A 23,581-nucleotide genomic window follows, 5' to 3' on the forward strand; every position below is an offset into this window, starting at 1 on the left:
ATCTTTCTTTTTTTCTGATCTGGTATGCCAAGAATTTCCCTGGTTTATTTTTGTTTAACAATTTTTATCATCTTCTGTTTCCAGTAATTCTAATTGTCGTTTGACAAATTGTTGAATAGATTCTTGCAACATTTGTCTCTTTGGATTGAATTTATGAATTTGTTCTTTTACTTTTCCCTCCAGCTGTGCTTTTTGTCTATTCTTTTTTCTGTTTTGCCTTAAGCTTTATAAAAATTCCTCTGATATAGGGTTTACTTTTCTCCCAGATGGTTGTCTCTGACATTCCTGGTGTTCTGTTTATTTTAAAAAAGATTTTAAGTTCCTCTTTGCATTCCTGTAGTATGCTTTCTTGAGGTAACAATATCATTCAACATCATTTAAGAAAGACTTTTCACCTTGATGTCATTTTATTAAAATCAGATTGTGGTCTGTATTGGAAGGATCTGTATTTCTTTAATAAATGGTGTAAGGACCTTGGAGACTCAACACATATCAATTCTAGAATATGCTTGGTGTCTTGGTGAGAAAAACAGTCCCTCGCTTGGATTTATTTCTTAATAGTTGCTGCCTTTTTAGCAACTGTTCACTGCAAATCATTCAGGTTCTCAGCCAACACAGTGATATGATTTGGATATAAAAGTAGACACATTCATGTCCCTACTGAAGACACCTCTAATGTCACCATAAACATTTCTTAAACAGTATTGAACCATTTACTAAGCATTCCATTTATTCTCACCCATGCTTTACTTCCGTCATATAGCACCCTTATCATATTCAGCAGCCAATCTTTGTATTTGTGCAAAATAGTCATTAATTCAAACTTACTTTAATATAGGTTTTCCATAATCCAATAAATGAACAATAAATTTCCTTTCCCACATTCATGCATTTCCTCAGTGACCTGCTGAATTTCCCAAATTTTGCTTATTGATACTTCATGTATTCTTGGGAATAGATTGCCTCAGGTGCCATTGTGTTGTTGTTGTGTCATTTTTTAATATTGTTATTCAAAGTTTCCTTTGCAAGATGGGTGACTATATAAATAGATGTAATGAATAAAATAAATTTTAAAAAATCTTTCTATGAGAATGTTGGCATATATCTTCTGAGACATAATTAGCAAACTAATCCTCCTTTAGGGAAACAGCGATAGTGTTGTTTCAGCGTTCACACACGTGTAAAACTAGTTGCAGAGCTACTCCATAAACAAACAACATCTATTTTTTAATATTTCTCCAGTTATACCATCTAGATCTGCAGCATTACATTTTTTCAATGTTCTCCCAGTATTTATGATTTCCTTTTCATCATTTCTTTCTTGGACATTAATATTAATAGCATTTGCTTTAATTCTACACTTTCACATGTTATTATTGTTTCTATGCAAATCTCTAATAGACTCCTTCCAATATTTTTTCACTTTAGTTTCTTTCCAAAAGATTTCATCATTTTTATTCAGTTTCGTTAATTTTGCTGAAAGCTTCTTGTTTAACCCTATTCACCAACTTCAAAAACACTAACTTCCATCAAAATTGCTTTGTGTTTTCTCTCTGTTTTTTAGTCTTAAACATTTTCTGCTCTCTTTGATAATATTCTTTGCAACTATCTTTTCCTCTCTGTATTCTAACTTTCTACTGTCCTTGTTTTTGTCGCAATCATTCTCTTATATGCATTTTTTCTGATCCACAAACTCTTTCCCTTTCACAAACTGTTCCACCAAATATCCTTCTTCATATTTCCCATTAGTATATTCCATATGTTTCTATGGCACTCTGTGTAAGAGCTGAAGCTGCCAAATGAGAAACCAGCAAGACCAGACAGAATTATTACATAAACACAGATTCCAAAGTCAAGGCTGGAAAGGAGTAGTTGACAATCTCCTGACCTGAAAGGGCAGGAGGAAAAGACTTAAGATTTAAACCCTGAGACTGATTTGTGTATGTGGCTTGTTTTGTGCTTTGCATGAGGCAGATGTTTTGTGTAAATGCAATTTTGTTCTGTGCAATAAAATAGCTAATCTAGTAGTATTGGGTCCTTTATGCTTTTGCTGTTACCTAGTTCTGAGTGCTAGTTTGAATTTTTGAAGACTGGAGATTTATAACTATACTTCTAACATCTGCTACTCTGTAATGTAATTCTTTTCACTGTCTTTTATATTATCTTTCTTTAGGTCCACTTTCCACTCATTCAGTTGAGAGATTACTCTGTCTTCAAATACTTAGTGATGTGAAACTCGCACTTTGTTTTCCTACAATCATTCTACTTCCGCTTTCATTTTTTTAAACTTTTCTTCCATGTCCATTTTCATACTTCGTTACATACATTTTAGCTTTTTCAATTGTAATTAAAGTTACATCTTCATTTCTCTGCATGTAAACAACTCTACTTCATAAGATTAAGCTACTTTTATTCTGAGTGATTATATCCTTCCCCTTTTCTTTAGTTTCACATCATGACTTTGGTCAACTGAGCCTTTCACATGCAGGTAGTCCTTGCTTAGCAACCCTAATTGGGACTGGATTTGCCATCACTAAGTGAAGTGGTCATTAGGCAAAACATCACATGACCGCATTGCTTAGCAACAGTAGTTCCAGTAGTCCCAGTTGTGGTTGTTAGACGATGACCTCATGCTTCTCCTGCCCTGTATGAACTGCCGGCTCTGTCTCCCTGTTTCCTCCCTGGCCAGGCTTGGCGAACTCCTTTCAGCAGAGGAGGCTCTGCCACCCTGCTGTGTTCACCTCTGCTTCAACTCCCCCCCATCTCCTCTCATCTCTGTCTTTTTGGATGCCTTCCACTCTGCCACCGCCACTTACCCCTGTTGTCCCCGCCACCCCCAGCTGACCTTCGCTGTCTTCTTCCTCCCACTGCTGATAAGTTGTGCCCGGCCGAGGCAGCTGTGTCCCTTTGCGAGGCATCACAGAGGCCTTGCAAAGGCCTTGCAGAGGTGTCGTGAGGTGTCATGAAGGGCCAGCAGCTGCCTCGGCTGGATGCGCCTCGTCAACAGTGGGAGGAAGAAAATGGCAAAGATCAGCTGGGGGTGGCAAGGGTAGGCAGCATGGGCAGAGTGCAGGGTAGCCAAAAAGTGGAGATGGGGGAGTTGAAGGGCATGCTGTGGTCGTAAATGTGGGTGGGCTGCCAAGTGCCTGAATTTTGATCACGTGACCGCATTGCCACTGCGACAGCTGTAACTTCGAGGACTGGTCATAACTACCATTTGTTCAGCACTGTCAGAACTTTGAATGGTCACTGAATGAATAGTTAAGTGAGGATTACCTGCAGTGCTTTTTAATAACATAAAGAGTAGATTAGTTTACCAGCCTTAGTTGTATACCAGTGCCACACAGAGCATTCCCAGTAAGGACATAATACTGGTCAGTATTAGCACATTTTGCCCAGTATGCTATAAGTGCAACCAAAGCCCAGTTTTACTCCCAAACCCAGTTTTATCCAAGCATGCTCATATCCCATTAGGAAGTACATCTAACATACTGATGCAATCTGAATGCATGAGAACTGATGCACTCTGAATGCATGAAGATTAATGTAAAGTTCTTTCTCTCTCTCTCTCTCTCTCTCTCTCTCTCCCTCTCCCTCTCTTAGATTTTGATGGTGTAAAATGTTCCAAAAATTGGGGTGGAATTTAGAAACAAAACTGTAGCTGTATCCCACCTGGGTTTTTCACTGAACTGCAGGCACAAGTCTGCTTTTATATGTGGATCAGGGAGAAAGTGTGTTTTGCATATGAAAAAAGAAAGATTCAAGAGAAACTGGGGTTACTAGGTAGGAAATATAATATGAAATCTGGTTTTAATTTTTGCTTTAGTTACTGTTTGCCTTCGTGATTTGCAAACAGAAGGCTTGCTATCTGTGGAAGATGTTTGATTCACCAAAACAATACCAACAATGGAAAAAGGAACAATTTTTGCTAATTCCTTTCTCTCTCTTGTAGCCACTTGAGTCCTTTCTCTCATAAGAGAAGTTTGCTTTGGGGAATCTTTCAGCCCTTCACAGTAGGTATTTGGAAAATACAAGTAGCTGTTGGGAAAGAAAAAAAAGTACAAATCAACTTGTTCCTTTCCACTGGTAGGAGTGAAATCCAACTGTATAGCTTTAGATGTGCATCTGAAATATGTAACAAATCTAAATGTGCTGGTATATGTTCCTTTGTGCTTAACATGCAGATATTATTTTTACAAGCTAATGAACATTCTCCGAAAAAAGTAAATGCCACTTTAAGGTGAAGAGTTTCCTTACTGCTGCAGATAATGAAAAAGTTTTGTATTCAAATCTGCTATAATCCCAGTGATTACTAAACCCTGCTTTGTTACATGCACATTAAAAATATATGCAGAATAATGCAAGGATGTATTTTCTTTCATATCTAGTTTGACTTGGACTAAGATAGCTAAGTACAATTTTCTGGATTGCAGAGTTCTTCAAAATATCTAGGAAGATAGCCTTTCCAGCCCTGTGATTTCCTCCTTCACTGTTTTTATATTTTGCCTCGAATGCCTTGTGTGTGAGAAGATAAATATGAAAACAGTTAAAAATACTTTTAGCTGGTACTTTTACTTGGGTATATCAAAAGCTGAACCTAGCACCTCTTGCAGAGTTAACACTCAGTTGCAGAGCTATATTCTCTTACTTTTTACTGATTATTAAAGAATATGTATGTATCTTTCTTTCAAGGAAGATACTTCATAATGGTTATAACTATGTTTATGGGATAAGTTATGATGGGTCATACCTCCTAACTGAATATATATTTGGCAACCACCGTATAAGGAACTTGCTGAATATCACTGGATAGAGATCTTTTCCTCATAATAAAATGGGAACAACAAGCTTTCTTTGAAAGACGGTTGCCTGACGATTGTTAACTGTTTTGCATATAGGAAGAGTTGTGTAAACATTCAGCTATAGTATTGTAGCCCAATGATATTAAAGGTAGCCATTCGATTAATAAGATGAGCTACAAGTTCGATAATCATTCTTGGTTTACCAGCAGATATCTAAATTGCTTGAATTCATACAATAGAATCTAAACTACCACATTCAATCTATGTTTATGTTTCAGATGTCTAGATATCAAGCGGCTGTGAACTTGCTGAATGTGGCTTTAACCTGTTGGATTTTTAACAAATTAATATTTTTTGGCAGATCTTTTCAGCTGAACCTTTCTCCTTCATTATTTTAGGCATGTACTGGAATAGAAAATATTGATGAGGCTATCACCTTACTTGAACAAAATAACTGGGATTTAGTGGTAAGTATTTATTTTACTGGTTATGTGTTTGATGTAGTAAAAATGCTTAAAATCAGAAAAGATATTGCTAATCAGCAATATCAATGGTAATATAGGTTTCCTGGATTTTGCACACAGGGATGTAAATTCACAGCTGTAAAGGGAGTTCAAAAGTGGTATGACTTGTGAGTGTCTGTAATGAGGTCAGACCAGTGAGAAATTGATGACTCAATATTTTGTCTTCTGCTGCCTATGCAATCTATATTTACAGTATCAATTGACTGCAGGATGGTAGAGGGAGAAATTGCTGGAATTCTAGCAGGGCTAGTTGGAAGACTGAAATTTCAAAGGATCCACTAGTGTATATAGTGCTGTGTCAAATGTGCCACCCCATTTGCAGGCCATGGAAGATGTGATGTTGTGGTTAAAGTGTTGGACTAGGAGGAAGAAAACCCTGGTTCTAGTCCTTCCTTAGCCAGGGAAGTTCGCTGGGAAAAATTGGGAAAGTCACTCTCTGTCATCCTGACTTAACTGCACAGGCTTAAAAATAACAGGATGGAGCACAACATAACCTGCCTTTTGCTCCTGAATGAAAGACAGGTTAAAATCCTAAATCAAGAAATACATATTCAGAGTACATACTACAAGGAACAATAGGCCCTTCACTTTTGAAAAAAACCTGTAGTTTGGCATTGCAAGGAACAGTAACCAGAGTTTTCTTATTGGCCCAATTGGTTGCAATGTTTTCCCATTGCATTTGATTTTGGGTGATGTTACTCATGATGTAGCTTTGTCCTTTTTCAGGGTCTTGGGGCAGGGCTGGAAATTTCTCCTTTTACATCTTTGTAAGGATTCCATTTAGTTTTGGACATCATTACTGCTTTCTGATTTTAACGTGCTGTTCATGGTGACAAAGCATCAGTTGTATTTCCTTACCTTTGATCAAGTATTATATGTCTCTGTGCTTTCATGTTTTTTTTGAGGTGTGTATTGGAAGTGAAGTAATGGTAACAATATACAACAGAGTATGCTTCCAGGAGGATACAACTTTTCTTTCTAAACTAATGGAGAGAAGGGGTATACTATAGTGAAAAAAGAAATGTTAACATTCTCAAGTCCAGTTATTTTTTATTGCATTCTTATGGCTACCTACTTACAACATGTACCTCCAGTCAAGTCTGATTTGGATTCCTTTCAGGGGTCCATAGTAAATGTAAATTTCCTGGACTTTTAAGAAAAGGATCTGTTTCTCCCAAGGGAGTTCAGTCCTAGGCAGATTTTTATTAAGATCAAATTCTTCAGATACACAATAAAGTATGACATATTTGGCAATGCATGAGTTTAGAAAAGTGAAACCATGTCTCATAAGAAATATCTGGATTCTAAGGGGGACAGTAAGCATGTGTAAGCATCTATTTGTAACTGTACTTCAATTTTCAGGAAATCTTTGCCAAAATCTCCTGCCAAAAATTCTCAAATCTACATACTTGTGCCAATAAAGATAATGCATTTTCATGGGTCAAAGAAAGGTTAAATAAGAAACAGAATGGGTATAACATTTCATATTGTACAATGATGGAAAAGAGTTTAGTGTCAACTGATCTGTATTAGGAACTCAGATCTTCAGAGATACATTGAGAAGTTGGAAATTTATTGGAAATCTAGTTGTCTTTCTGAGCAGAAGAGAACATTCAGTGGTGTAATGTCATATAAATTGGGAAAACTGCAGTTTTCTGAGTTTCTCCCTTTTAGAGGGAAATGCTTTGAATAATACATGATTATCTCTTATATTCAGAACATAAGATTATAATTATCTTGTGTTTTAAGGTTTAAGATTTAAAGCATTAATCCTTACTGCAAAAAAATTGTTCTGCCAGTTTTCATGACTTTGTTGCTAAATTTCAGCAGTCCAGGGCTTTTAAAAAAAGCATTATTGGGACTACAGATTGCCTATGATTTTGATAGATAGAAAATACATTGATATGGGCCAAGAAGAGGAACATATTTGAAATTCAGATACCTAGTCCTGGATTATGGAGATTCTCCTTTGTATTCTCAGAAATATGCTATTAAAACATAAGTACAGATACCTTTGGCTGCTAGGAGTCAAAAACAACTTGATGGAACATAATCAGTCAATCAATCACAGACACCTTTTGAATATGCAGTATGCCACACTTCTTCATTTTTTTTTTTTTTTAAATGCAGCCTGAATTAAGGAAAGCAGTTACTGAAAGAGACAAGACTTGTTCTTCAGTGCAATGGTCTGCCATAGAATACAACAAAAGAACAGTCTTCTGTTGTAGGTTTTATATAGAATATATGAGGCTGAGGAAGTGCAAAATTGTTGTTTAATTACTAATTCAACAAACTGACACTATTTGTTAATAATAAAAAAGCACACAAGTTACTAGTGCTTACAGCTGTGCCATCCCACATGCAGATCATGAAAGAGGGGATATGGTATTTCACTATCTTCAAAAATTATGCACCTCAGCTTTTTAATTTATGAAACTAAGGTGCAGGATTCTCTGGATTCTTCATTTCCACAGTTTGGATAATCATAGATTTATGTAAGTGTTGTGCTACCTCACCAAATACAGTTTGGTGGCTCCCTGTATCAGGATGTTGGGGTATGAAGGGATACTGAAATAACCCTTCAAGTGTACTTTGGAGTTAGAGTTAGGAATCAAACTCTAGACATTTCCTATAGAATTCAATTCCAAATTTTAATAATTCATCTGCTAGTTATCATGAAGAATTAGAATATTCAGGTGTGCCCATAGTTCTTTTTGTTGGCCAAGATATAGTTTTCCTAGAAGGTATTCATTGTATAGTGGTTATTGTACATCTGTTACAAGTACAGTGACCATATTTTCTTGAAAAAAATAAAGGATAAACCTGAAAAAGGGGCAAATCTGAAAGAGGTTTATAAGGATAAAAAAAATTAATTGTTTATGTTTATAACTTTACAAAGGAAAATTCAAGAGGAAAACCAAGAAAAATAAATAAATCAGAAGGACAGTTTTCTGAAATAAAGGACATAGTTACAAGGGAAGAAAAGTGGCAAACTAGATTCCCCAGTGTGTGCTCTTCCAGAGAATATTAACACAAACTTTCTAGGCAACATTGTAAGTTTTGATGTTCTCCATAAAGCACTTACTAGAGATTTTTATGTACAGCATGGACTATCTCATATGTTTCTTATGTAAAATGATTTATAGCTTGTAACCTGACTAACTTACTGTGTATAGATACTTTAGCAATGGCTTTGGAGATATTTATAGAATTTTATTATCTTGCTATTGGAAAATTCAGGAAGCATACTTATAAAAACTTTAGTTTCCAGTCTTGTTTTTTCTAGCACAGTTCCTGTGCTCTTAATTGACATTCAAGAAAAATTGAATTCAAAAGCTGAATCTGTTTCTTTTTTTATAATAATTTTATTAAACATTACAATTAAAAAGATAAGAACTAATACAGACTATATATATATATATAGAGAGAGAGAGAGAGAGAGAGCAGAAAAAAAGGAAAAATAGAAAAATAGAAAAGAAAGAAAAAATAAGAATATGGGAAAGAAAAAGAAAAGAAATATATAAAGAAATGACTTTGCTGTTTATTCCAAAAGAAAAGTTTATTTTAAAAAAATCCTTAAACCTATATTTAAAACTTCTTTCACTGAGGATTAGAGGAGACTTACCCAGTGCTATATAACTTGCTGTTGCGAAGGTTCCTAATAGCTAAAAAGCACTTAAGAAGCAATTTCCAAAAGTGACTAAGAAATGAGGCTCAGCTGAACTTTGTGTCCATATAGGCTATGTTACGGCTATGAGCTTGGTTGGAATCCCTCAACTCCCAGCTGCTCAACTCATGAGCTGACCACAAAAACCTCGGTTCCTGCAGTCTACTCACAAGGATCAGCTGTCCAGAATACACGTGGGCAATCTCACAATCTCTCCTTTTTCCGGAGAGATTTTGACGGCCAGAATTCACTGTCAGGCCATTGATCTCCACTGCAATGCTGTCCCTGCGCCTTCAGGGATGTCTAGTTCACCATGAATCCTCACCAGAAGTCCAAAAGTTGAATCTGTTTCTAACAATGCTATGCACTGATGGGGAAAAGAAAAAAAAACACTATCATGCAGCATAAGTATTTTGCCAGGAAAATAATGTATAAATAAGCATATCTGTGTCTTTCCATCCATGTACACTACAGTTAACTGAAAAGTACTGAGGTATTCCAGGGCACTACAATAATATATGAAAGAAATGGTAGCCATGCATTTGGGCGAGGGGTAGCCTAAATGCCTAAGGATGCTGTTAATCTGGCCTACAATATAAAGAGATTTTTAGCTTGGGTTTTGTTTTTTACATCTGTAGCTCTTTGCAAAAAAAAGGAACATGATTACAAAAATTCAGCCAGCACCTCAGTTTTTTTTAATCTAACTTATTTCCAATTTGCTATTAAATATTACATTTAGTATGCATGAAAATGTAGGTATAAAATTATAATGTTTTCTGTAATGCACAGTATCAGTACAGAAGTAAGCCTTTGGTAAGGCTTTGTGACAACGTTATGAAAGTAATGTAAGCACCATATGCAACCTTATCTAAACAGTAGTTGAAATTTCATTACTGCGGTAATGAACTCTTTCTACTTCTATTATCCTTGCACAGCTGCCAGCAAGAAATGCAGAGTCATCAAGTGAGCGGCAAGGCTAATAAATGTCAATTTCTTTTTATGAAGAAGCTACTCTATTTCTTGTAATAGAGAGTTCTTTGTACTCATAGTCCACACAAAAGGCAGCACCTGAGAGTACAGGAGTGCTTGGCATTCTGAACTAACATTTTTTCCCCCTCTTGTTTAGTATTTCTTATCACAAATTCATATTTTCAGTGTACCGAGTTTAAACTTCAGGTAGGAAGCATTTTATATATTTGAGTAAACTGCGATTAAATCGCTTTAAACAGTTAAAAGAATAAAGCTTAATACTGAATTCAAATGCTATCCCAAAGCAAAAACTGAATAATTATGCAGATGTACAAGATTTGACTGTTTTAAATTAGCTGATGGACGCTTCTGGTTTTTGGAATATAGGACATTTGCTTAAACTAAAAAAAAGTAAAAAATCTGCCTGCAGAACTATAATTCTTTCTTTTGCCAAGGCCCACTGATAAGATTTAGCACAATAAATCCTTTTGCTCTTCAGTGATGCAGTTATGTCAAGTTTCAATAATTTCCCCTCCCATCTGAAGTCTTGTTAATACCATGAAATAAATTATTGTTATAGGAGCGTATGAATGGAAGTACACATTGCCTATCTTAGCGTTTTTTGGATTTTGCAGCAACATTTGGTATTGGATTTAATATCTTCATGCATGTCACTTTCATGTAGTTAATTTTTCATGTTTCAAGTTTCATTTTTTTGTTTCATATACTTCATTTTTTTGTGGTGGTAGTTCTCAGAATGGTCTCGTCTTAACCACATTGTATCTACCAGGCTGCTTCTGAGAAAGAGATTAAACAGTATTGCTGGAAGAAGAGCGGCCTTACCCATTTGCTACCGCCAATATGTCGAAGTCTGAGGGATTGTCTGATTATGGGTGCGATTTGTCGCCTAACGCATCCCCCAAGGAACCTGAACAGCTGCGTAAACGGTTTATTGGTGGCCTCAGTTTTGAGACAACAGATGAGAGCCTTCGCAATCATTTTGGCAATGGGGCACACTTACAGATTGTGTGGTAATGAGAGACCCAAATACTAAGCGCTCCAGGGGGTTTAGATTTGTCACCTACTCAACAGTGGAAGAGGTTGATGCTGCCATGAATGCCAGACCGCACGAGGTTGATGGTAGAGTTGTTGAACCAAAGAGAGCAGTATCCAGAGAAGATTCTCAGAGACCTGGAGCCCACTTGACAGTGAAGAAAATCTTTGTTGGGGGGATTAAGGAAGATACAGAGGAACACCATTTGAGGGACTACTTTGAACAGTATGGCCAAGATTGAAGTTATAGAGATAATGACTGATCGTGGCAGTGGCAAAAAGAGAGGGTTTGCCTTTGTTACTTTCGATGATCATGACTCTGTGGACAAGATTGTCATTCAGAAATACCATACTGCAAATGGGCATAATTGTGAAGTCAGGAAAGCTTTGTTAAAACAGGAAATGGCCAGTGCCTCTTCCAGTCAGCGAGGTCGTAGTAGCTCTGGAAGCTTTGGCAGTGGGCGTGGAGGTGGATTTGGCAGTGGTGATAATTTCAACCGTGGCAGCAACTTCGGAGGCCATGGTGGGTTTGGCAGCCGCCACGGTGGCAGTGGCGGGGGATATGGGGGCAGCGGAGATGGCTATAATGGGTTTGGCAATGATGGTTATGGAGGCAGTGGCCCTGGATATTCTGGAGGAAGCCGGCGTTATGGTGGCAGCAGAAGCTATGATGGATACAACAATGGAGGTGGTGGCTTTGGCGGTGGCAGTGGGGGGAGCAACTTTGGAGGTGGTGGAAGCTACAATGACTTTGGCAGTTACAATAACCAGTCTTCAAATTTTGGGCCCATGAAAGGAGGAAACTTTGGAGGCAGGAGCTCTGGTCCGTATGGTGAAAGTGGTGGTGGCTCTGGTGGCTCTGGTAGTGGCAGTAGCTATGGTGGTGGAAGGCGGTTTTAATTCCTAGGAAACAAAGCTTAGCAGGAGAGGAGAGCCAGAGAAGTGACAGGGAAGCTACAGGTTACCACAGTTGTGAACTCAGCCAAACACAGTTGTGGCAGGGTAGAACTGCCTCATGAAGACATGTGTTAGACAAGCGCTTGTTTGCAAACATCAGGACTGTATTTGTGACTAACTGTATAACAGGATATTTTAGTTTTTGTGTTCTGTGGAAAGTGCAAAGCATTCCAACCAGGGTTTTTATGTAGATTATTTTTTTCCACACCCATGCTGTTGACTGCAAACTGTAATAGACTGATCATGACGCTGAATAAATGTGTCTTTAAAAAAAAAAAAAAAAAGTATTGCTGTTCTTATTGCCTTGATTAGAAGCTTGCAATCACCTTTCATTTAGCTCTACTAGTAGTATCAATCTGATCATGAAATTTGTATATAACTAAACTAATGCTCCAGTGTTCTTCTGTTCCATCCCTAGTCCTTTTCCATTATAAGCAGATGGTTTAGGAAAACAGTGTTGTGATGTTTGGGAATTTGGGAAAGTTAAATGTTTTAAGAATCTTACTCGAAATTTATTAGGAAGAAAGGCATACGGATCAGCGCATTTCAAAATAGCTTTGATCTGGTTTCAATGTGAGTAAGACCAATTCCATTAGGTTCATTTTTTAACGGTGAATGTGACTTCGTACAGGTAGTCCTTGCTTAATGATCACAGTAGGGACTGGAAAATTAGTCGTTAAGCAGAATGGTCGTTAAGTGAGGCATCACATAACCGCACCTGATTTTACAACATTTTTGCAGTGGTCGTTAAGCAAATCACCATGAGTGTTAGGTGAATCATGTAGTTGTTAAGCGAATCACACAGTTCCTCATTGATTTTGCTTGCCAGAAGCTAGCTGGGCAGGTTGCAAATGGTGATCATGTGACCCTGAGACACTGCAACTGTCATAAGTGCGAGCTGGTTGCCAAGCACCTGGATCGTGATCACATGACCGCAGGGGCACTGTGATGGTCATAAGTGGCTTTTTTCAGTGCTGTTGTAACTTGAAATGGTCACTAATCAAATGGTTGTTAAGCAAGGACTACCTGTACTAACAAGACTATGATGTTTTAAGATTTGATCTCAGGAAAACTGAGATATCAGAGATAATAGATAATAGATACATTGTAGACTCTACTTGGTTGCTCTAGGCTACTGGGAATTATGAGGGGAAACAATATTGTTTTTCCTCATGTGCTTAGGAAATGCAAATAAATATTAATTCCCAAAGATCATTAGAAATTTTAAAAACAGTGAATTATGAGATACACTTGTACATCTGATGAATAGGAAGCAATCTAGTACATATTGTTTTGTATTTATTAACGTTTCAGTTCCTATCTTAAGATTCACTATTTGTATAAATCTGTGTTTTGCCATCTACAAAATATGTAGAAGGGGGTATGGCATGTAGTAGATGTGTCCCTCGAGAAGTCAAAATCAGATATTCTTTTAGTTAAATAGATAAGGTTTATTTATATCTGACTAAACCAAATGGAACTTACTTTAGTCATAACTAAGTCCAAATGATTTCAGAGGGGTTATTTTGTACTGTAAATGACTGACTCTGAATTCAGCCAATTATAAACAATTATATATTTCAATATATGATGTTTTCAATTCAGAATATTCCTCAGCAGCTTCAGTGTATGAAAGGACAGGCTATGTATTGTATAAATCTTTGCAATACATGCATGTGTGCTGATATGCAAATACCCAATTGCACTAGTAAAGACCCTCAGAAGAAGAAACAAAATGTATGTAATATAAACTGGATTTAATTACAATCTGTAATTCTGATCTATTAATACAGTCTTTTCAAACCTGATATTTCTAGATGTGTTGGGTAACATGCCCCATAATCCTCATCCATCTTTGCCATTAGGCTATTTGTAGAAGTGAAATGTACTGCCATAGCCAAAAAGGGAGGAATTAACAGCCTATCTTTAATTGCCTGATGGAGCCATTTGGAAAGATTTTATGTTCCTGTTGGAAGTCAAAATATGTACCTTAAGTGTCTAACAGCAAGAAAGAATCTTAAGTTTTTACAGCTGAATTTAATATACCTTAGTGTTATTAATCTAGAATGCTTCTGTGCCCCACATTTTGTTGTAAGTATGCAATTATTTTATTGCTATTTCATGTGCTTTGCATAATCATCTCTTTTTAAAAACCATATTTGATGGCAGTTAAATATTAAGCTCAGCTCTTGGAAAGTTAATATTAAACCTAGAAAGAACTACTTAAAGTTCTTTCTAAATGTATATTTTAGAAAGTGAACAGGTGGGAAGAATAGTGTTGTACTGGATCCATTCTTACGTCTTTAAAATATGTATAGAAAAACATGGAAGGAAACAATGGAGAGAAGTAATCTTTGGATTTCCAGAATGCCCATTGTGTGTCCTGAAATTAGTAATACAGAAAGACTTTCCTGGGAGTTCGGAGTAGTTCCTTTATATTTTCCTTTTCAGTAAGCCTTGTTACTTTACAGTACAGTAGAATAGTGTTATATTGTTATGAGACTAAATTATAGGGGTGTGTCTAAGGCTAACCTTAACGAATCTCTAGATATGACAAGTTTTTGAAATGAGATTTTCCAATTTTTTGCTTTAAATATTCTTCTATATTGCTTCTTTATAGATTACAGGAGATATTATTTTGGAATAATGGTGTCCATGCTTTCTGGGCCTAAATGTATGTGTTAGAATCAAAGATTGCTATAAAAAAAAAGAATGGGTGGGGTCAGAGGCTTCAGAGGAAAACAGTAAGTTTATAACTTTTTGCATATCTGTTTTCAGTTTTTAAATTAGCAATTGGGTTCTGCAAAAATATTTGGAAAGACACTTTGGAGGCACCCCTCAAAAGCCAGTGCTCAGTTTATTGCCTGAACTTTTATTCAGTTTCTGCCAGAAATTCATGGTAAAACCTGCCATTAATGATTCAACAGTTTGCTGCTGGGTTTTGATACCAGAATATTGGAAGGGTTCCAGAGGCTGAAAAAAAAGTAGACTATGGCCCATGGATTGCCTGGATCAGGGCTCAAATAATCACTGAAGATTTTATTGTTTTAGAGGCAATCTTTTTTATTTCACTTACTTGAAAAAATTCTTTAAATGGGGTGAATAGTGATGATTTGGCATCATTTTTCTTATTTAAATCTTCCTTTCTACTTACCTCTGTAGAGTACCTCTAAATATATTGTCTAAGCAGTATTTCACCCAGTTAATTATTGAGTTTCAGTAGAGAGTTTCACTTGGAGTTCCCAATTTAATCTTATACTCTGACCATGATGTCACATTTCTTTTCATGTATTATATTGTAATTGATCCAATAGGGTCTTTGTGGTTTTAACATATTTGAATAAACCAATATGGGTGTCTCATTCTATATTTATTAATTTACTTATTTTTCAAATTTATAAGACTGCCAATCCCATGAAGACTGGGCGGTGAACAATATTAAACAGATCAGGGTACATAGTAGCAAAGAAAAGAACGCTGCATGTCCAGAAAAGCCTAAAACTTTCAAATAAAGATGCAGAATCCTGTAAGAGGCTTATCACCTATCCTAGCCAAGACTTGCAGGAGAAGTCATGGTTTTCAGGATCTTTTAAATGCAGTCAGGGTAGGGGACATGCAGATCTCTGGGGGATGCTTTTCCAGAAGGCAGGTACTATTACATGTCTGGGTCCCATCAGACATGGTTTAATCAATGGGTACTGGGGGCATGCCAACTCTCTCTCATTGGCAAGATGGCAGAAACTATTGGAGATAAATTGTACCTTAGATAACCAGGCCCTATGCCATGAAGGAGCCTAGGACATGAGCAACTGCCTAAAAGGCTTCCCGATCCAGGATCGCACAAGATGGATCTGTGCAAAGGCTAACTGGGCTATAGCTGCCACTTGCTCTTCAAGTAGGGGATGTGAGTCTAGGAAAACACCCAGATGCATACCAGTCTCAAATGGGGAAGGGTTACCCCATCTAGGAGTAAAGATGGAAAATCTCTGGGACTGGATGACCCAAATACCTACAGCCACTAAGTCTTGCTAGTGTTGAGCTTCAGTCTGTTGTTCCCCATTCATACCCTCACTGCTTCTGAACACTGGGACAAGACTTTGACAGCATCACTTGGTCAGCCTGGTGTTGCGATGTATTGCTGGGTATCATCAACACATCACCCAGTGAATGATTACATCACCCAGTGGATGATAAACAAAAGGTACGAGAGCATTGAGCTCTATATGATTAATCTTCAAATATCTGCATATATTCTTCCTAATGTTTCCTTTCTTGAGTAATGAGATATACTGCATTTACTTAAAACTAAAATAAACCCAATTTTGGAATAATTGTCCCCCCAAAATAGGTTACACAGAAAAACATTATAGACAGAAAAATCCTGTGCAGTGCCCATCTTCCTTAACTTCATTCCAGTTGAAATCAATCTCTGTGTGTGGATGTGTGGTTGTGACACTTTTATGTGTACATATACACATTTGTGAGAAGCCATTCTCAAAAAAAAAATATGGCTAGTACAAAAAATAGGTAAAATTAATTTAGTAAATAACTACTAGTTAAAAATGGAGGTAAAATAAATACTCATCTGTAAAATTAATTGATCCTCTGACTGCATGGAAGCATACACAGAATGGGATGTTAGAGGCAATTGTATGATTACAGAAGAGTGGAGGGGCTTTCCAGTCTTTCATTTTCAACATTGGTCCTTGAACTATTTCTGTGTGCATGTGTGGGAAAATAGGTAAGTGCTGGAGCTAACATTGTGTTCAGTTGCTGATTACTACAAAGCAGTCTTTGGTACATAAATAATAAGGGCAAATAAAATAGCAATGGGATATAATAAAACATTGATTAAATGTGGATCAGGATAAATTATCTTTTAACAGATGAGCAGCTTCCTAGGAACAGAATTCCAAAGATATGGGGCTGTCACTAAAGAGGCCCTGTCTCTGAACAATCAGCCTTGTTGTTCCTGTAGAGAACAGAGCCTCAGTGAATATTGTTCTCGTGTAGTTGTATATTCTTATGCTTAGTAGGGGACAACTACTTAGCAACTATATAGAAGGCACTGGCTGTAACTCCACAGACTATAACCCCACTGCTGCCTTTGAACACTGAACACTGAAATATAAGAGCAAGATTATCCTACCCATTTCTCTTCCTAGTTTTGCCTAGGAAATAGCCTAGTCATTGATTATCACTGGTAATTACCTTCTGTCTGACCTTTTCTCTGGATCTCTCTTTTTTTTTATAAAAGGAAAACCAAATAAAAAATTGAAGTGCTGCTATGTGTCCCGCCTTAGGTCCAGTGTTCTGTGCAAACAGGTTGGAAATATTGAGTGGGCATTGTTGTCAATTCTGTTTGTTACTTAAAATAATTTGTTATAAATGTAGAGTATGATTCTGCAAATCTTTGTTGGAAAAGAAGATTAGTATCCTAGTTTTATCTTAATGCATGTTAGGAATTCATCTTGACAGATTTTAATTTTTTGCCAATTTTAACCATTACCTGACATAGTATGACAGATACTTTTTTCCTGTTCCTAAATGATGCTGACTGATTTGTATCCATTTGAAACAGGACTTTGATCATTCTGAACTTATTTTCTCTAGTGTAGAATATTAATATTTATGTTAATTAGGACTGTGCAAAGCATTCGAGAGGGGTGCTTCAAAAAGCATGTTGGCACCAAAGCATATTGAACCTTCCTTGAAGCATTAAAGCAGTTGTTACCTCTGGGAGGGTTTGGAAGCCTTTCTCCAGTTATCTGTCTGTTTGTATGTGTGTCCTTACACAAACGAAACATGTTGGGAATACCAATGAAATAGTTGTGCAAACAAATACATGTGAAAACTGCTGGGACAAGCCTTTGAAGCAGTTGTACTGAACTTTCTGTGTTGGGGTACTTTAAGGCTTTAAAGAGGGTGCTTCACTTGGACTAGTACACTTTGTAAGTGCTCCTTTCAGATGCTTTGCACAGCCTTATTATTAATCAGTTGGCAGACAATGTATTTAGAGAGTTCCTCATTTCTTTTTAAGCAAGCTTCCTCACCCCCAGTTTGGCCATTTTTTAGCTAAACTTAGCTCCTGGTGTCTTCATGAACACATCCACATCTCAGCAGGTGACGCAACTTGTCTAGCCTTGGAAACGAAGCACGGCCAGGGCTGATTAATACTTGGTGGGATTCCTCCTAGGAAAACCAGAGCTGTAGGCTAGGCTGGGAGGTCAGAAAACATCCCAGAAGGCAATGACAAATGGCTTCTGTATTGTTGCCAAGAAAATTATAAAGTCATCATTTTTGTCTAGAAAATCAAATGCTGTATGCTTCCTTTTCAGGCAGCTATCAATGGAGTTATACCACAGGAAAATGGCATTTTAGAAAGGTAAGTGGTGATTTTTATATATATAATTATCCTGGAAGTATTATGAAATAATTTCTCCCTGACTGCTAATTCTTTTGTGCAATTGGGCTTTAAAATACTTTTTAATCATCTAAATATGAAGCTTTTATTTAAGCAATGCAAGGAAAATAGATTAATGTCTAAATTAATTTGTCAGTGCTTAAGTGTCAGTTAGTCTTAGAAATTCTGTCACCTATCCATAGTCCAGATACTCAGTAGAAGTAAGCTTTTACTTCTTCCAATGAAATGATTGTACTAATTAATGAACACATTTCCCTAAATCAAGAATGAAACCAGTTAGGTTGATGATAAGACAAGTGTTCTTGGTGATAGGCCAAGATATGTATCTCTCTCTTCCACTTAACGTTCAATTGGTCCCTTTAATTTTGGTATTCAGTAATGGCTTACACAGCAGTCCAATCTTTTATCACTAAGAAAAGTCATTATTTATATCAGCTGCAAGACTTGTGTAAAGTCCCCCAAAGTTGAAAGCATGGACTGGGAAGTTTGAGGATCCAAACCCTCTTCCATTGAACTGCTAATTGTTGTTCCTATTTTCTGATACTGGAGAGTAACATTTGCTAAGAAGGAATTCTGAAATCAGACCTCTCTGAGATTGAAATCTCACTTTTCCTTCAGAAGAGGGATTTATCTTATTGCCCTTGAAATGCCTTCCATTTGCCATAAAAGTATATTTCTAATAACGTTAATTATTGACATATGACATATTTTTCTTGAGACTATTTAGTTGTATTCTACTTCATGCTTGCATATTCTGTTTAATGTTTTGTTTCCTAATTTCTGTCTTCGTTGATTTGTAAGTATCTGGTATTGAAAACCAGCTAATTAATAATATATGTTAGTTAGTCTGCATTAAATCTGAGCATGTTAGAGTTGAGCTGAGCAGAGATTGATTATATGTGTATGGAATTAACAAATGTAACAACTCAGGATGTTTCCAGAAAATAAATTCCATTATGTTCATTTGCTTTTAAAATTAGACTAACTTTGCTGTACAGTAACATATCTCAAAATGGTAAAAAGAAAATTCAATCCATCTACTACATCCAAGGACTATGCATAGTGGTCCATATACATACCTGGATTCTCAGTCCTCTTAATTTTGCTATATCCATGTACCTCAGAAGGTTTCTCCTAAATATTAGCGTTCAGTGTGTTGTAAATTGTAAGAAACTACAGCTGACAATCTGTGCATGTAGAAACACTTTTGAACAGTATGAGGCTGTTTGGTCTCAACTTTTACAGTATAGCAATAGATTACTGTTTTATTGGGGCTCAGCAAAAGAGTGGAAATTGTTAAATATGTCCTAAAATTTCCCATTTCTAGTATTTTAGCCATTAAGCCCTGCTAGTTTAACACTAGTCAGTTATATTTTTTTTTTACTAAAAAGAGCTCACATTCACTTTACATGCTTTGTGCTGGTTTTATTGGGACAATAATGTAAATTGAAAAAATATTCTCCATGTGATGAGTGCAAAACAGCATTGTGTGGAGACAGAAAATTGTGCTTGTAAAGTCAGGCTGCTTGTGTTGTGTTCCTGAACTGCATATGTGTACAGGGACACGCACAAACTCAAGACAGAACCAAACAGAGGGATCAGTGTGGTTTGGGAATATGAGGACTGATCCCTTTTCCTCTTCTGCTTAGTTTTGAAAGCTAACTGCATTGACCATCTGGCCGGAAAGATCTTCACAAGCAGTAGTCTTCTTGCTTCCCACTCCAAAACAGAAAAATCTCTGAATTGGGGCCAATATATTTTTGCATGGAAATGTATACACCTAAACACAGCGCGCCCATTGTTCATCTTAACTCTGAAACTGCCCATGGCTTTGGAATTGAGAATTACTCTTTGTTCTTTCTGATTAGCAAGAAAGAAAAGAGGGTTTTGTATAAAAAAGAATCACAGTGTTCTATTTTTTGTTTGTTTCCCCTTCACTCAAACATAATTTGTGATGCAGAATAATGCAAATTATTGTAGGCGATGGTTAAGATGACAAATGCTCTGATATTAAAACTGCAGATTTGTCAGCAACAGTTCACTGTGTAGTTCAGTTAAACAGTGACTGAGTTGTTAGTTTATGCTTATATTTTGCACTATGGAACTGAAAAACCAAAAGTTCAATATTAGTTTCCCATTTTAAAAAATAGCTACGAGAGGAGAGATTTTAAATTGCTGGTACACTTATTAATATATTAAGGATTTTAAATTCATGCCTCATTCTGTAACAATTAGAATTTATTTATTTATTTGTTCAATTTGTATGGCCTCCCATCTCAACAAATGATTGTGGGCTGTGAACAATCTTAAAATAAATTAAAAACAATTCCAATCACAAATACAAAAATTATAATACACGGCAGCCAAGGAAGACCACAATGAACAGTTGCTAGCACAGCCAGAAGACAGGACCCTTCACACACTCAAGACCTGGGCATCAAACCAGGTCTTTAGGGTTATAAAAGGCCAGCAGAGTCAGGGCCATCCTAATCTCTGGAGGGAGAATGTTATTAGACGCTATGGCAGAAAAGACACACTTCCTGGGCCCCGCCAACTGGGGTTCTTTGGCTGATGGGATGTGGTGCATACCCATCTTGCCAGACCAGAATGGACAGGTAGAAACAACTGGGGAAAGGTAGTCCTTCAAGCAACCCAATCCCAAACCATGAAGGGCTTTAAAGGTGACAACTGCACACCAGCAGCCAGTGCAGCTCACAAAGTAGTGCTGTTACGTATGCCAAGTAACCAGCTGCACTCTGTACCAGTTGAAGCTTCCAAATGCTTTTCAAGGGCAGTCCCCATGTAGAGTGCATTGCAGTAGTACAAACAGGAGGTCATGAGGGCATGAGTGGCAGTGAGCAGGGCCTTATTCAAATCATATTCCTTTTTAAAATCCTTCCTAGCCCAGTGAAGTGTTGGAAATAAATTATGTAAAGGTGGTCAGGTCTGTGTGCCCTTCTGCTGAATAAGTTTTCAAAAACTGAAGAGAACAGGACCAAATTTAGTGTGAAGCAAAAGAAAGACTGAGTTTGGAAATGGACTGGATCAGGTTGGGGGCTGTGCAGAAAAAAATCTCTCCAGGTATCCCTTGGGAGAGGCAGTGGGTAGCAGCTCAGAATGCTGTTGACTCTTCCGTTCTGTGTCCCCCTCCTTTCTCCCTTCTGATCACATGACCCAGAGGGAGTGTGGGCAGCCCTCCCATATATAACAGTGTATGGCTATTGTTAGTAAAGAATTAGAAGGAATTCCAGAAGCTATGCTTTGCATGATTTCCTTGCCTCGTAGGATAATCTTTTTTTTACAATTTAGAAATAGGAGGGAAAAGTAATTAAGTACTTTGTCTGAATTACAAATATAATCTCCTCATGATCCCTGAAAAAAGTTTATTCAGATATAAATAATAATAGTGCCCCATTGGGTAGCTTCCTCCTTCCTTCCTTCCTCCCCTTCCTGCATGTTTCCAAGAGAAAGGGATTCAAAAGCGGAGCCTAGAGAGAATCCTATCTGGCATTGCCATGACACATCCTAAGAGAGCATTACAGAACAAAGGGAAGGAGAGAGTCTCTAATAGATAATTGGTCTTAAGCCAAGAATGCGCAATGTTTCTTAAGCACTTGAGCACACAAACCAGTGTATTTCCTAACCCTAATCCAAACTCTCTGGACAAAAAAGAGTGGACAGAGCCAGGACAAAGCTACTTAAAAAATATAATTCAGTTGATTAAATATAATTGTATTAAATATAATCAGTGCATTTAATTTTCCCCCCTGCTGTTGAATGAAAATTAGTAGAAGGTTTGGAGAGGCTCTGGACTCGGGGGCTGCAAATTGTACATCCCTGTTCAAAGCCATGTAGTTTTTACAAAATTAAAATATACTTGGAAAAAACAGGAAGTCAATGTAGTTTTTACTGGGTGGGATGTGTTCTATAATATCTATGTTCAGTGTTAGTTATATTCCATGAGTACTCTTTAGGTATATCTATATGGAGAAAAAGAGGAAGAAGTATATTTTATTTGTATAGTTGCAAATCGGACCAAAATGAAGCAGCATGTCCTATCAGATGTTTCATATATTTGTTAATAAACAAATCTGAGGTAGTGCATTACAAAAATCAGTTACTATGATGTATACACCACCATTTTGCAGTATTTTGTATTTATTTAATATCCAGATTGATGTTTTATATTGTTTTCAAATACAAAGGCATATTTGAAACTGTTTTCAGTTTAGCGTCTAGTTCATTTTATAATTACAAGTGTGCTTTTGAAAAGCATCCAGACTAAAAAAAGATAGGGTAAGTCCTGACAACTGTTAAGATTATTGCAGGTCAGGATGTTAGCAGAATTAATTGGAGGTCTATTTAGTTATGGCAAATAATTCTAAGAATCAAAAGGTCTTTGTTCAGGAACAAAATGCTTACCACTTGTGACTTCATTTCTGCACTGTTTTGGAAGTAACCTCAAATAATGTTCATAAAGCAGAACCAGTTGTTTGAAGAACTTGCTACCCAAATTTATTTAACAGATTCCCCAAACAAAGCAAAATAATCAAGTCTTTGTTGCAAGATATTTTGAGAGGAATATTAAGGCATGCCAAATATCGGAACAAAACTCAAATATGATACAACACCATTTCATTTGTACAAGGTATAACTGAGTCAAAAGATACAAAATGTGGCACCCAAGCAAAGTGGAACTTTAAATATTATATATGAAACACTAATGTTAAATATTAATCAGGCCTCATTCATTCATTCATTCAGTCGTATATATTTATATCACCAAACTTTGGAAGCTAGCCCAAAGCGAAGGTAAGGCAGAGTAGAAAATATGGGTTGGTCATCAGCTGTAACACGATTATAAATGGAATCTCTTTCGTTCTTGGATTTATCATTTGCCAAGATGAATACGGAAGGAAGAAACTAGGGATACCCCTATGACCAGCTGTTTTTGTCTTTGGCCAGCTCCCAAATGTTTATTGTTCACCTATAATTTGTATATGCTTTCATATATTGTATGGCAAGAGGTCTTGCTCTGTTCTTAGTGGTTGCATGCTTAGGAGGATGTCAGGCTATATCCTCGTTATTATTGTGAATACTTTGCTACTTTGCTATCTGGTATTTTACAAGTTTGCTTGTTCTCACAATATTCTAAAGCAGTTCTTAGTTTACCTTCCTCTGCTAT

At 36.8% G+C, this 23,581-nt stretch overlaps 1 protein-coding gene and 1 pseudogene across 1 annotated transcript in view; both read left to right on the forward strand.

The window, feature by feature from the left end:
• The window catches only part of FAF1 (Fas associated factor 1), a 212,948-nt gene that overhangs the window by 13,884 nt on the left and 175,483 nt on the right, over positions 1 to 23,581 (forward strand). Inside the window, exons 2-3 of the mRNA XM_088128543.1 lie at positions 5,201 to 5,269; positions 18,311 to 18,357. Of these exons, the coding sequence (XP_087984669.1) occupies positions 5,201 to 5,269; positions 18,311 to 18,357 (116 nt within the window). The remainder of the gene's footprint in view (positions 1 to 5,200; positions 5,270 to 18,310; positions 18,358 to 23,581) is intronic.
• Positions 10,794 to 12,233, forward strand: LOC103053855 (heterogeneous nuclear ribonucleoprotein A1 pseudogene; annotated as a pseudogene).

Source organism: Python bivittatus, unplaced genomic scaffold, assembly GCF_059951505.1.
Source record: "Python bivittatus isolate LINGU-HERP-01145 unplaced genomic scaffold, Pbiv_v1 ctg000700_np1212, whole genome shotgun sequence".
NCBI lineage: Eukaryota > Metazoa > Chordata > Lepidosauria > Squamata > Pythonidae > Python > Python bivittatus.